Genomic DNA, 12334 nt, shown 5'->3' on the forward strand with positions numbered 1-12334 from the left:
TAATAAAGATACGGTATGTAAAATATGTAACAAAAGGGGTCATCAGACCAGAAATTGTTACAACAACAATAATAATAATAATGATCTTACATGTAATTATTGTAAATTAAAAGGGCATGTTAAGCAAGATTGTTATAAATTGCGCCGTAAAGAACAGGCTCAGACAGGTAGACGCGATACGACCATTGCCCCTGTTGAAACAGGAGCTCCATTGACGTCCAGAGGTGGTTCGCAAGTAATTGCAGCTGTTAATCAGCAAGAGTCTAGCATGTTGAGACCGGGAAATCCGTATGTAGCGGTTACTGAAATCAATAACGTCAAATGTAAATTGCATGCTTTAATTGACACAGGAAGCCCGATTTCTATTATACCGATTAGAGTTTTCAAGCGTTTTTTCAAACAAATGGAAGGAAATTTGCAAAGAACAGAAAACTGTTTTAAGACATTAAATGGTCAAGATATTAGTGTAGTAGGTAAAGTTAGTACCTTTGTAAAGTTAGAAAGTTTTGGAGTTCGATGTATTAAAATACTACTCCATGTTGTAAATATTGATAATATTGGTACAGATCTAATCAGAATAATTGGAAGAGATGTGTTGGATCAGGAAAAAGTAGATTTTCTTTTTCCCACACATGAAAATGCGGACAATCAAATTTTGGAAGTTTTCTGTAAAGAATTGTCAGATGTAGAAATAGTGTCAGATAAAAATGAGTTGGAAGATCTCTTGGAAACTTTGTCTACGGACTTTGGAAAAGAAATTAAACAAGAATTAATCAGTTTACTATTAGAGATTGAGAATAGTAGTATTGTAAAGATAGAAGATGATTATTCGGTCCAAGTAAATCTTAAAAACTTTACAACTTATGCATACGCGCCGCGGAAATTTGCTCTAAAAGAAAGACAAGAAATTAGGAAGATTACAGATGAATTGCTGCAGCGCGCAAACCTAGTGTTTCTCCGTACTGTGCTAGGGTTGTTCCTGTCAGGAAAAGGAATAATTCAATTAGACTGTGTGTCGATTTAAGACCGTTGAATGAAAGGGTGCAAAAACAGAAATATCCTTTTCCGCTAATCGAAGATTGCTTGGCAAAATTGACGAATAAGAAAATATTTACCCTATTAGATTTGCGTGACGGGTTTCACCAAATAAGAGTTCATCCGGAGCATACAAAATTCTTTGCGTTTGCAACTCCCGATGGGCAGTTTGAGTATACGCGTTTGCCCTTTGGTTATTGTGAGACCCCGGCTGAGTTCCAAAAGAGAATTGTTCAGGTTTTGCAACCGTTAATACGTATCGACAGGGTAATCATATATATTGACGATATTCTAATACCGTCAGATACGGTGGAAGAACATTTTCAAACTCTTAGGGAAGTTTTGAGCATTTTGAAGCAGTATGGTTTTGAACTAAATTATAAAAAATGTAATTTCTTAAAAACCAAAATAGAATTTTTGGGTTATGTAATTTCAAATCAAGGTATTACATTAAGTGACAGACATACTCAAGCTATTGATGCATTTCCTATGCCTAAAAATGTTCATGAACTTCAAAGATTTTTAGGGCTTACAAATTATTTTCGTAAATTTATGGAAAATTATGCGGTTAAGGCCAAACCATTAACAGAATTGCTAAAAAAATCGGAAACCTTTGGTATCACTGATGAGGTTAAAAGGGCATTTGGAAACCTCAAAAGAGAGTTAGTTTTCTATCTCTTATTGAGACATTTTGATCCTATGGCCGAAACTGAATTGCATACGGACGCCAATTCGCATGGTTTAGGTGCAATTTTGCTGCAGAAGCAAAAGAACAATCAATGGGCTCCAATAGCTTTTTTTAGTCAAATAACAAATAAAGCAGAAGCTAATTATCATAGTTTCGAGTTAGAGATGTTGGCAATAGTGAAAGCAGTACAACGTCTTCATATTTATCTGTATGGTTTAAATTTCAAAGTAGTTACTGATTGCAATGCAATTGTTTATGCCATTAATAAAGCAAACCTCAATCCGAGAATTGCGAGGTGGACTCTCCAGCTCCAAAATTATTCTTTCACTATAGTACATAGAGCAGGAAATAATATGAAACATGTGGATGCGTTAAGCAGAAGAATTTCCTATATAGAGGCTTTTCCGAAGACTAGAAAGAGAGCTTGAATTTAGACAACTTCAAGACACAAATTTAAAGAAATTAGCAGAGCTATTAGAGTTTTCACACCATGATAAATTTGAAATGATAGATGGGTTAATCTATAGAAAGGCTGATGATAGGCAGAGGTTTGTTATACCAGAAACAATGGTATCCAACTTAATTAGAATACATCACGACCAGTTAGCGCATTGTGGAGTAGAGAAAACTTTTCAAAGTTTGTATAAATCCTATTGGTTTCCCTCTATGCGCAAGAAAATCAAAGATTATGTTGAAAATTGCATTACATGTTTATTAGTAAATTCCTCTCCCCATGGAAATGAGGGAGAGATGCAGGTAGATACAGTTGCTTCCATGCCGTTGCAAATACTGCACGTGGATCATTGCGGGCCGCTTCAGCCGACTGAAGAAGGATACAAGCATGTCCTGGTAGCGGTAGATGCGTTCTCCAGGTTTACCTGGCTATTCCCTGTGCGATCGATTACAACCAAGGAGACTTGTAAGTCGTTGAGATTGATTTTTGATGTGTGTGGGGCGCCAAAAAAAATTGGTAACAGATCGAGGAACGGCTTTTACCTCGTTGGAATTTGATGAATTTATAAAGGAATATCTAATTAGTCATCAAAAAATAGCAGTCGCCGCTCCGTGGGCGAACGGGTTAGCTGAACGGGTAAACCGATTTTTGAAATCTTCGCTCGCAAGATCAATTGGGAAAGCAGACGAATGGGCCAAACAGTTAAGTAATGTTCAGTATATCATTAATAACACACATCACTCTTCAATCGACTCGACTCCTAGTAGGATTATGTTAGGAGTAGAACAGCGTAATCATAGAGATAAAGAACTGAGCGATTTCGTACGTCTGTTGGCGGAAGTTGATATCAATTTAGAGAAAGAACGTGCGAATGCGAGAGATATAACGTTAGAGGCCACTAACAAACTCAAGATGTATAACAAGTCCAACTATGATGCAAATCATAGAAAACCTACAAAATACAAGGAAAGGGATTTTGTTCTCATTAAAGATCTCCAAACACAACCAGGAACTAGTAAAAAGTTGAGGAAAAAATATAAAGGGCCATACTTGATTTCAAAAGTTCTGAATAAAAACCGTTATGTCATTACAGATATACCGGGATTTAATATCACAGCAAGACCCTACAACTCAATACTATCATCAGATAAAATGAAATACTGAATTAAACCGGTCAAGACCAAGGAATAAGCGAAATTAATGACTGATAATAAATAATAGGTTCTGGACTGGTTACACTGAATTAGGAAATATGTTTAAGTGTTGATTGTATAACTTACCGAGATATCTTGTTGTATGATTTTGTTTTCTTTCCTTTCACTGATTGGTGTATAATAACTTTGGCGTAACAAAATTGTTATAATTGTAACATTCGGAACGAATGTAGTGTCAGGATGGTCGAATTGTAAGAGATGGAAATATAGAAGCATACGCCATCTGGTAATACATCGTCATAATTTGATGCGCAGTCGCTGAGGAGAACTGCTCAAGAGGAGAAGATATAAAAACCGCGTGCGAGCATCGTGAGAGAGAGACCGTGACTAGATCGAACCAAGTATTAAGTAATTAACGGAGAGTGCGTACGTTTCGGTAGCGGTCGATACACTTTGTATGTATATCATTATTGGTTACGATATTGAAGTTGAGACGAGAGACGTTCTCTTATATCGTATATCAACGTGCGAGTAAACCCTGCGAGGTTAGATAAATCGGACCTTTGTATAAAAGGAAGTGAATTCTCAAAGGTATTATAATTAGTAAAGCATTGTATTGTATTTCTGAATTACGCGAGCGGTTTGTGTTGTGAAAAATGTTGGCTAAAGGAAAGTGAGTAAAGAGACAAGAAGTCATCGGCATGGAGGAATTCCTTCCAAAGTCATTGTATTAAACCAACCGTTATTATAAAGAGATTTTTCAAAGTTATTACCTAAACACATCTCTACCAAGGTCATCGATCCAATTAAGTAGCATCCCTCAGTACCTGATTTTCTATAGTACATAATACAATTTTTGACAATACAAAAAGTTAGAATGAGATAAGCATATTTTATTTCACTCTAACTTATTGCACTAGTTGTGTAATGTAGCGAAAAAGAACAGACTCACGAACACACCGGTGTGTATGAGTGCACCCAACGCGCTTAGCCAAATATTGAAGTGAAGCGAAGTGAGTGCATCCAATAGCAAGACCGTGGAGCGTGAAGCAGAAAATATATCAATTTACGTGTTGCGCATCCCGGGCTTAGCATCACACGAGTATGCGAGTATTTTATTTTGGTTTTTATGAAACTGTACATAGTCATTTCTACGTAAGTATTTAAGTTTCTTTCAAACGATAAAATGTCAAGCATAGCCGGTTATAACTTCAAAGTGCTTTACAAGCAATGAATCAAATTCAATATCACTTATAGAATTAAGATTTTATATCTCTCAGTTGGAATTATAAGCAGTGTAAAATATGATTTTGTAAGATATTCAATAACAGGTCTCTTAAAGTAATATAATAAATTAAAAAACGTATTAATATGTTATAACATGTTTTCTATTAATATAATTTGTATTCTGAATATTACAAGCTGCACAATATTGACATAATGTTTTGCATTTAAAAATAATGTAAAGTTTTTGAAAAGTTTGCAAGCACTGAATCTCAAATTATTCCTTTGTGCACTGCAAAATCTGTTATGAATTCTGTTACAGATATAATTCTATGGAAACATTTTATATATTCTCGAGAAAAACAAAAAATGTTTTATAACAAATTCCAGTCTTTCTTTCTACATTTTATTAGCTCATGATATAAATATGATTCGTTTGGCTATAATACAGTTTTACTTATATTAAGCAACTTATTGGATTTATATATGTTAATATGATATATAATACTGGCTTCCTTGCTTATATTTCGTATTGCACAAATTATTGGCTTGCATGCATTATTTACATAAAAGTGATATATATATATATATATATATATATATATATATATATATATATATATATCATGAAATTAGTTAATCTGAAGAAAACAACTTTTTCATTTCCAAAGATTACAAATAGGTCAAATTCAGGTAATTATGCCCCTTGACATGCTTGAAACAGTTAATATTAATTACAGTTTCAGTACTTAGTCTTCACAATGAAACTTTCTATTAAATGTTTCATTTAACTGAAATGTTTTTTTTTATAGATATCTGTGAGTGAATCTGATAAAACATTTAGTTTAAGTATCTGGAGCAGTAGTAGTAACTCAGATAATTATAGCAATGCAAGTGCCGACTCATCTCGTTCAGATGGAAACTTTGTAAGTAATTATATGAAGCAACTGAAGGTTGTATAAACTGAAACAACTATTTTCTATCTTCTGTATGTGTATGACTACATATGTTTGCAGAATATTTATGAAAGAGAGAATAGTGATGTCCTTTCATATTTAGGCAGTGACGATTTAAGTACACAAGATAGACTATTTGATCAGGAAGATGAATATGCCATTGTCAATGAAAATGGCAACTTCAATTTAAACCAGCATCAGCAAATTTGTTATAGAGAAAATGAACCCCATAATGGATTAAATCAGTGTGTGAGTATTTATTTAGAAATAAGATTGTACTTTGCTTATGCTTCTGAATGACTTTCTTTTAGCATTTACAATATTTAGATTTTATAAATGTCTTTAATCATATATTTATAAATTAATTATTATTTTACTTATCTTATTTACAAATGGTTTCAGCTTAACAAAGAATTTGTGTGCATAGATGATTTTTTTAGTATGAAGTTTAACTGCATTACTTTATATGTTTAAAATGAAAAACTCTTATAGCGTATTTGAGTGGCACGAATTGTAATCCAGCTGGGGTCGATGAATGACATGTATACATTATAAGCACTGTGATACATTAGACAGATGTAATGACATCATTAACTAAATTCGGTGTTTTAAGTCTTAAGCCTTGCAAATTAACCAATCACAGTAAAATTTGAGAAGAATAATCAACTGTAATTGGTCAGTTTTTCAAGCTGAAGATTAAAAACATCGAATGTAGACCGGGACTAATGAACCTCGCGTCGGTTAAAATTCGTACTACTGAAATATGCTATTATTTTCTTTTCAAAATGGAGAAGTTTACATGCAGTAAAGATTAAGTAGTATTTTTAACTAAGTCGCATAAAAGTCGCTTAGAGATTGGGTTTTGCTTTACATCTAAGCTTATAACAAAGAAAATCTTGAAAATTAGATGTTCATGTCAGTTTGGAATGTGTTTTGTGAAATAACAAACTTTTATTATTAAACTATATCATCAGTATAATTTATTTTTTTTATCAATCTGTAATAAATTCTTTTGTTGTGTATATTATCTATTTATTTATATAATCTATTTCAGATGGAAAGGCAACCACTATATTTTGGAGCTCGATTATCTTTAGATGAAAGTTTATTAATCACGATGGTTTTCATTATTCGGTGGGGATTAGAAGAGAAATCAATTGAGCATCTTTTACGTCTCAGTCCTCCAGAGAAACATCAGAATTTGATGAAGAAGAAAAACCGAATATAAAACGCAAAAGTAAAAAGAGAAAGAGCAAAGTTTCAAAGAAAAAGTATATGAAACGCGTAAGTACTTTCGATTACAATCAAGTGTGTCCCAGGGTTTATAAATTTTACCATTCTTTTTTGTTCTAAAGCCGATATTCATAGTTGTATCCTACATTTAAGACTTTCTTAGGTTTACTTTTACATACTTCGTAAGCACTAAAATACAGTCCATGCGGCATCTGAAGATGAACTTAAGGGGTTATACTACCCAGCAAATTTTTTTTTTTCAATTTTTTTTTTTATTGGCTTAAATGATGCATAAACTATCCAAGAATGATATGCAAACACTATTTTGTCGGGAAAAATTCAATAAACTATTTTTAACAAGATAACTTCGAGCGCTCCTAAACGTTTAAAAAGGCCGCTCACCTGCGCGCGGCATTTTAAACGTATTATAGCTTGTTGATAATTTTTGTCGGTACAAATCAATTTAATTTCTTCAAAATATATATAGATGGCGTTAATAAATCTCAGAGAAGCCATATTGGACGCTACAATAACCGTTAGACTGCGAATAAACACGCAGTAAACAGTTCCACGTGCTACTCCGAGTTGCGCGCTCATAAACGTTACGGTAGTGTTTATTTTGTTGTTTTCTATAAAAATGAGTGAGAAAGTGTATAAAAAAGGGACGAGAGGGTCCTCTACTCGTGCCAGTCGGAGCAGAATCGCCAATAGGAAGCCGCCCAACCGTCACAGCTTCGAAGGCGACACTGAAGATGTTTGTAGGCTAGCAAAAAAAATGAAATCTTCGACAGCAGAAAATGATACTGAAGTGGATGCTGCATTTGGCTATCGAATCATCAATTTTCTTGCTGTTTTTAGCACGTTGTCGCAAATTCTAGCATGTAAAAAATGCGGAGGTAGTGTGAATTTTTTGGAGTCGTGTAAACGTGGCCTTGGATTCAAGCTTGTTATTGTGTGTGAAAAGTGCGGGAATACAACTATTGACAGTAGCCCCTTAATTAATGGTCGTGCTTACGATGTAAATAGACGGCTCACTTTGGCTATGAGACTTATTGGTATCGGAATTCAAGGAATAAGTAAATTTTGCGCCTTTATGTGCCTCCCAAAACCGGTCTTTCAAAAGTCGTATGATGAAATCGTGCAAAGTATAGCTGTAGCAACGGACGCTGTAAAATCAAAAGTGTTACGGAAAGCTGCCGAGGAGGAAAAGAAAATTTCTGTTGAAAAAGGTCAGCTTGAGGGACTAACAGTGTCGAGAGACGACTCGTGGAGAAAGCGCGGCTTCTCTTCTCTCTATGGCTTCACAAGTTTGATTGGTTGGTTTTCAGGAAAAGTTATAGATATTTGTGTGAAATCAAAGTACTGCAAAGAGTGTGAATATTGGCAGACAAAAGAGGGCACCGCCGAGTGTGATGAATGGCACGAGTTACACGAACCATACTGTAATGCAAATCATAGCGGAAGTGCAGGGAAAATGGAGCCTGACGCAGTCGTGCAAATGTTTTCGCGTTCCGAGTCCACATATAACGTTCGATACGCCTATTACGTCGGAGATGGTGACAGCAAAACATTCAAAAGTATTCAAGATGCCAAGCCGTATGGTAATTTTGCTGTTACCAAGAAAGAATGTATTGGACATGTACAAAAAAGGCTTGGAACGAGACTGCGTAATTTAAAAAAAGAAGTTAAAAATCTTGGAGGTCGAGGCAAGTTGACTGGTAAATTGATCGATGAATTAAGTGTGTATTATGGTCTCGCTATACGTCGAAATACAGATTCAGTGGAGAATATGCGCAACGAGATCTATGCTACATTATACCATAAAATATCTTCAGATGAAAAGCCTCAACACGACAAGTGTCCAGTAGGAAAAGATTCTTGGTGTTCTTGGCAAAGAGCGAAAGCCTCGCATACGGGTGTATATCAGTTGGACACGGGGCAATTGGACACAGTCCAATCACAAGTCGCTGTTCCAAGGGACCCTACAAATGTCTCTAATCACACGGTGCTGTAATTGGCTGTGTCCAAATGCACCGTGTCCAAGTGCACCGCTCCCTCGCATACTCTCGATATATATACTCATAAACCGGCCATGCCAATGCAAGTTTTCGATGCCGTTCAAAAAATTTATGAAGATTTGACAAGAGACGATCTTCTTTCCCGTTGCTTAGGAGGTTTCACTCAAAATGCTAATGAAAGCCTCAATGCCGTCGTTTGGACTATTGCGCCAAAAGCAATTTCCAGCGGTAAAGCAGTGGTTGATATCGCCACTGACATTGCTGCCATAACATACAACGATGGTTTTCGAGGACTTTTAGATGTCATGAGCACACTTCAGCTGAGGATCAGTTCTGAATTATACAATTTTATCATGGAAACTGATGAACGTCGAGTAAAAGCCACAAACCGCTCAGCATCAAAACATCGAAAAAGCGCTCGGAAGGACTTTACATCGCTCAGAAAAGAAGCAGAAGAACAAAATGAATACTTGGAAGGACAGTTATATGGTGCTGGGATAGCAGAGTAAAGGTAAAAAAATTGCCAAGCCGATATTTTAAATATTTCATATAGTAAATACGTTTTGAAACTTTAAATGCGTTTTTATCAAAACTACATTTTTCAAAACTGCGTACACTGTAACTCGCTCAATTTTTGTCGGATTCACTTGAAATTTTAACTGTAACTTCTTAGATAAATTATCTAGGGAAGTACACACTCTTTTTAAGATTGATAAATAATTAAAATTGTTATTAACAATTTAAAGTCGATTTTTAGCGAAAAAATGGAAAAAAAAGTTCAAACTGACGCCAATTTGCGAATTTTCGATAAAAATGTATAATCGTGGGTACTTCCCTAGCAAAACTAACTAACTAGATTAACGACAAATTTTTTTTTTGCTCTAGGTGCTGTTCGGAGAATGTTATGATGTACGCAGATTCGCTTCTCGGAAAAAACACATGTTCCGTTTACCACTTGCCAAGACGCCATTTTGTATCAAAAGTTATAATAAAAAATTTTTTTATATACCTCAAAACATGTATAATAAAGCCTCAAAATTTCATTTTGATCCATTGAATAGTTTCCAAGAAAAAAATTCTCAAAAAAACGTTCATTTTTCAGTGCGCCTGGGTAGTATAATTGTAATGCAAATTCATTAATATACAAGTATTTTAGAGGTCACAGATGTGTTATTTAATTCTCGTGTATAGATTATATCCTGGTGAAAACATTTGTCATAAATTTTTTTACCAGGGTATAAGTGAGTGTTTCCTTACATTATTGAAACAATTTTGAAAAAAAGCTAAATAATGTATAGAACGAATTATATAAAATGTAGCAAATGATAACATAAGGAAGAATTCATCGTAAGAATACCCCATAGAAACGTCCGTGGAATCGAGGTGGAAGTAAAATGGAATCGACTTATTTACGTGGATTCCACGTGGATTGCGCATGGATGTTCCCATAGGATATATACTACATTTTATAATACTAAATTTACAATACTCACATTTGGTACCGAAGTGGGAATTGTTTTTGCAATAGATTTTGGATTGTCTTTAAGGCATTCCTTAAGCTTTTCCTGTATTTTTTTTTACATGACGTGGCAAAGAAGTAAATTCTACAAATAAGAATAAGCAACATAAATTTGCTTCTGTTAATAATATAAGGCAAAGCGGTTGTACAGTGCAACATTTCGAAGGCAAAAAAGAACTATAACGCCCATTACCTGCAATTATAGATTTCATTGCTTTGTATGTCTCTATTTCAGCCGTTAGAGATTTAATTTTTTTCTTCAACTGCATATTTTTGAAATGAAGATCTTCATTCTCTGAAGAAGTACTACCACTTTACTTCCACCTCGATTCCACGGACGTTTCTATGGGGTATTCTTACGATGAATTCTTCCTTATGTTATCATTTGCTACATTTTATATAATTCGTTCTATACATTATTTAGCTTTTTTTCAAAATTGTTTCAATAATGTAAGGAAACACTCACTTATACCCTGGTAAAAAAATTTACGACAAATGTTTTCACCAGGATATAATCTATACACGAGAATTAATTAACACATGTGTGACCTCTAAAATACTTGTATATTAATGAATTTGCATTACAATTTTGTTAACAGATAAGTTTTACTAACCCTAGTTCTAGGTGGAATGATCCTGCTTCTAGATGAGATGACGATAACTTTGCGAATAGATTAACACCTGTGCCTAGTACATCCACTGTAGATCTTGATATCGATGTCTCCAGTGCACCAAAGGTAAATATCATAAAGTTTTAAATTTCTCTTTCGAAACTGCTCAATAATATTTGTTGATTTGCTACTTTTATGTACTTGCTGTTTCTTTAAGTTGTTTGTATCACATAAATGTTATATATCCAATAAAGTTTCTTCATGAACGCCGTAAAATACAAACATTTCATATATTTCATGGAATACGCTTTAAGAGCTCTGATTATTTTTATATTTATTTTACATGAACATTATAAATTAAAAAAACAGCAGGAACATTTGAAAGACATCTCTAACATTTCAATAGCTAAGTGTTATACAGATTTACCTGCCAATGACAACACATCTCCCTCCACAGGAGAGGTAATGTGGTATATTTGTTATTTCAATTATTGATAGAATTTATTTCTTGTTTAATTGTCAGTTGATATCTATTTTTCACAGATAGTACGTTTTGGATCTAGAAGTGTCCCAAAATCAATGATAGATAAACTGAGACATGGAAAAATAGGCTTATTAACCAACAGCCTGACAGAAGCTGTTTTTACACCTGAAGAAATGACACTAAGCATTGTCAGAGGTAGTAAAACAAATGCCCACAAGGGCGTGCTTCAAAAGAAAACTTTGGACCAAAGCCTTGTGCAAGCTATTATAGGTGAGTTCATTTCTTATACCACATTTCTCTTTATTTATTATAATGTATGAATTCAGTTTTTCAAATTAGGAATTTATTAATTATTTTTAACACTTTAAAGAACAAATAAATAAATATTTTTACGTAATATAAAAAATACATGTAAAAATATTTGTGTTATTAAGAATATTTTAAAAATATTTCCTTAACTCTCTCTCTATGTAATAATCTTAAAATTATAATTTACAAATGAAAGATAAATATATAAAAAACAGATCTACCCCATGCACATTGTCTATTATTTCATATGATTTTTAACATGTATGATTTCTTTATTTTTACAGAGTATTGTGCTACATCCTTTAATAAATCAACCTCAGAAGTGAGTTCTGAGGTGATAAAGTTAATAGGATTTAAATTGAACAATTTTACTAAAACCGAAGAGGGCAAGAAGATAATCAAGAAACACAAATTAAGCCTTGGGCTACCCATAGATTAATCAACAAAAAAAAATAATATTGAATCATATTATTGCAATTATTATATTAGTACATTTTCTTAATTTAATTTTTTTCTTGCGGTTTTGATTAATATGATCCAATATTATTTGTATATTTTCTCTTAAAGTTCATGAAACAAATATTATTTTTCTACATTGCAAGGTTTGCAATATTTATATTTAGTTTATCACAAGTTTTGTGCTTTACAT

The 12334-nt window shown here is 33.6% G+C and overlaps 1 protein-coding gene across 7 annotated transcripts; it reads left to right on the top strand.

Annotated features, from left to right (window-relative positions):
• The first annotated feature begins 3664 nt into the window (after positions 1-3664).
• LOC116853562 lies at positions 3665-11588 on the top strand. 7 transcript variants are annotated; one of them, XR_004380006.1, is made up of 6 exons: positions 3665-4486; positions 5368-5481; positions 5572-5760; positions 6566-11018; positions 11314-11354; positions 11436-11546. XR_004380006.1 is itself a non-coding variant. In XM_032834692.1 (4 exons), exon 4 carries the CDS (start codon positions 7382-7384, stop codon positions 8756-8758), a length of 1377 nt encoding a protein of 458 aa, XP_032690583.1. In that variant the 5' UTR covers positions 3665-4486; positions 5368-5481; positions 5572-5760; positions 6566-7381; the 3' UTR covers positions 8759-11588. The 7 variants fall into 7 exon arrangements, 1 of the variants encoding a protein (XP_032690583.1); XR_004380008.1 differs by having other exon boundaries at positions 11299-11354; positions 11436-11531; XR_004380003.1 differs by having other exon boundaries at positions 11262-11588.
• Positions 11589-12334: the final 746 nt, after the last annotated feature.

This window comes from Odontomachus brunneus, unplaced genomic scaffold (genome assembly GCF_010583005.1).
Source record: "Odontomachus brunneus isolate Ranch 3 - 2012 unplaced genomic scaffold, Obru_v1 Obru_scaffold_358, whole genome shotgun sequence".
In the NCBI taxonomy this organism is placed as follows: domain Eukaryota; kingdom Metazoa; phylum Arthropoda; class Insecta; order Hymenoptera; family Formicidae; genus Odontomachus; species Odontomachus brunneus.

Bases quoted from the DNA above. Each gene is read 5' to 3' on its own strand.
- LOC116853562 (XM_032834692.1), top strand. From the start codon at position 7,382: ATGAGTGAGAAAGTGTATAAAAAAGGGACGAGAGGGTCCTCTACTCGT.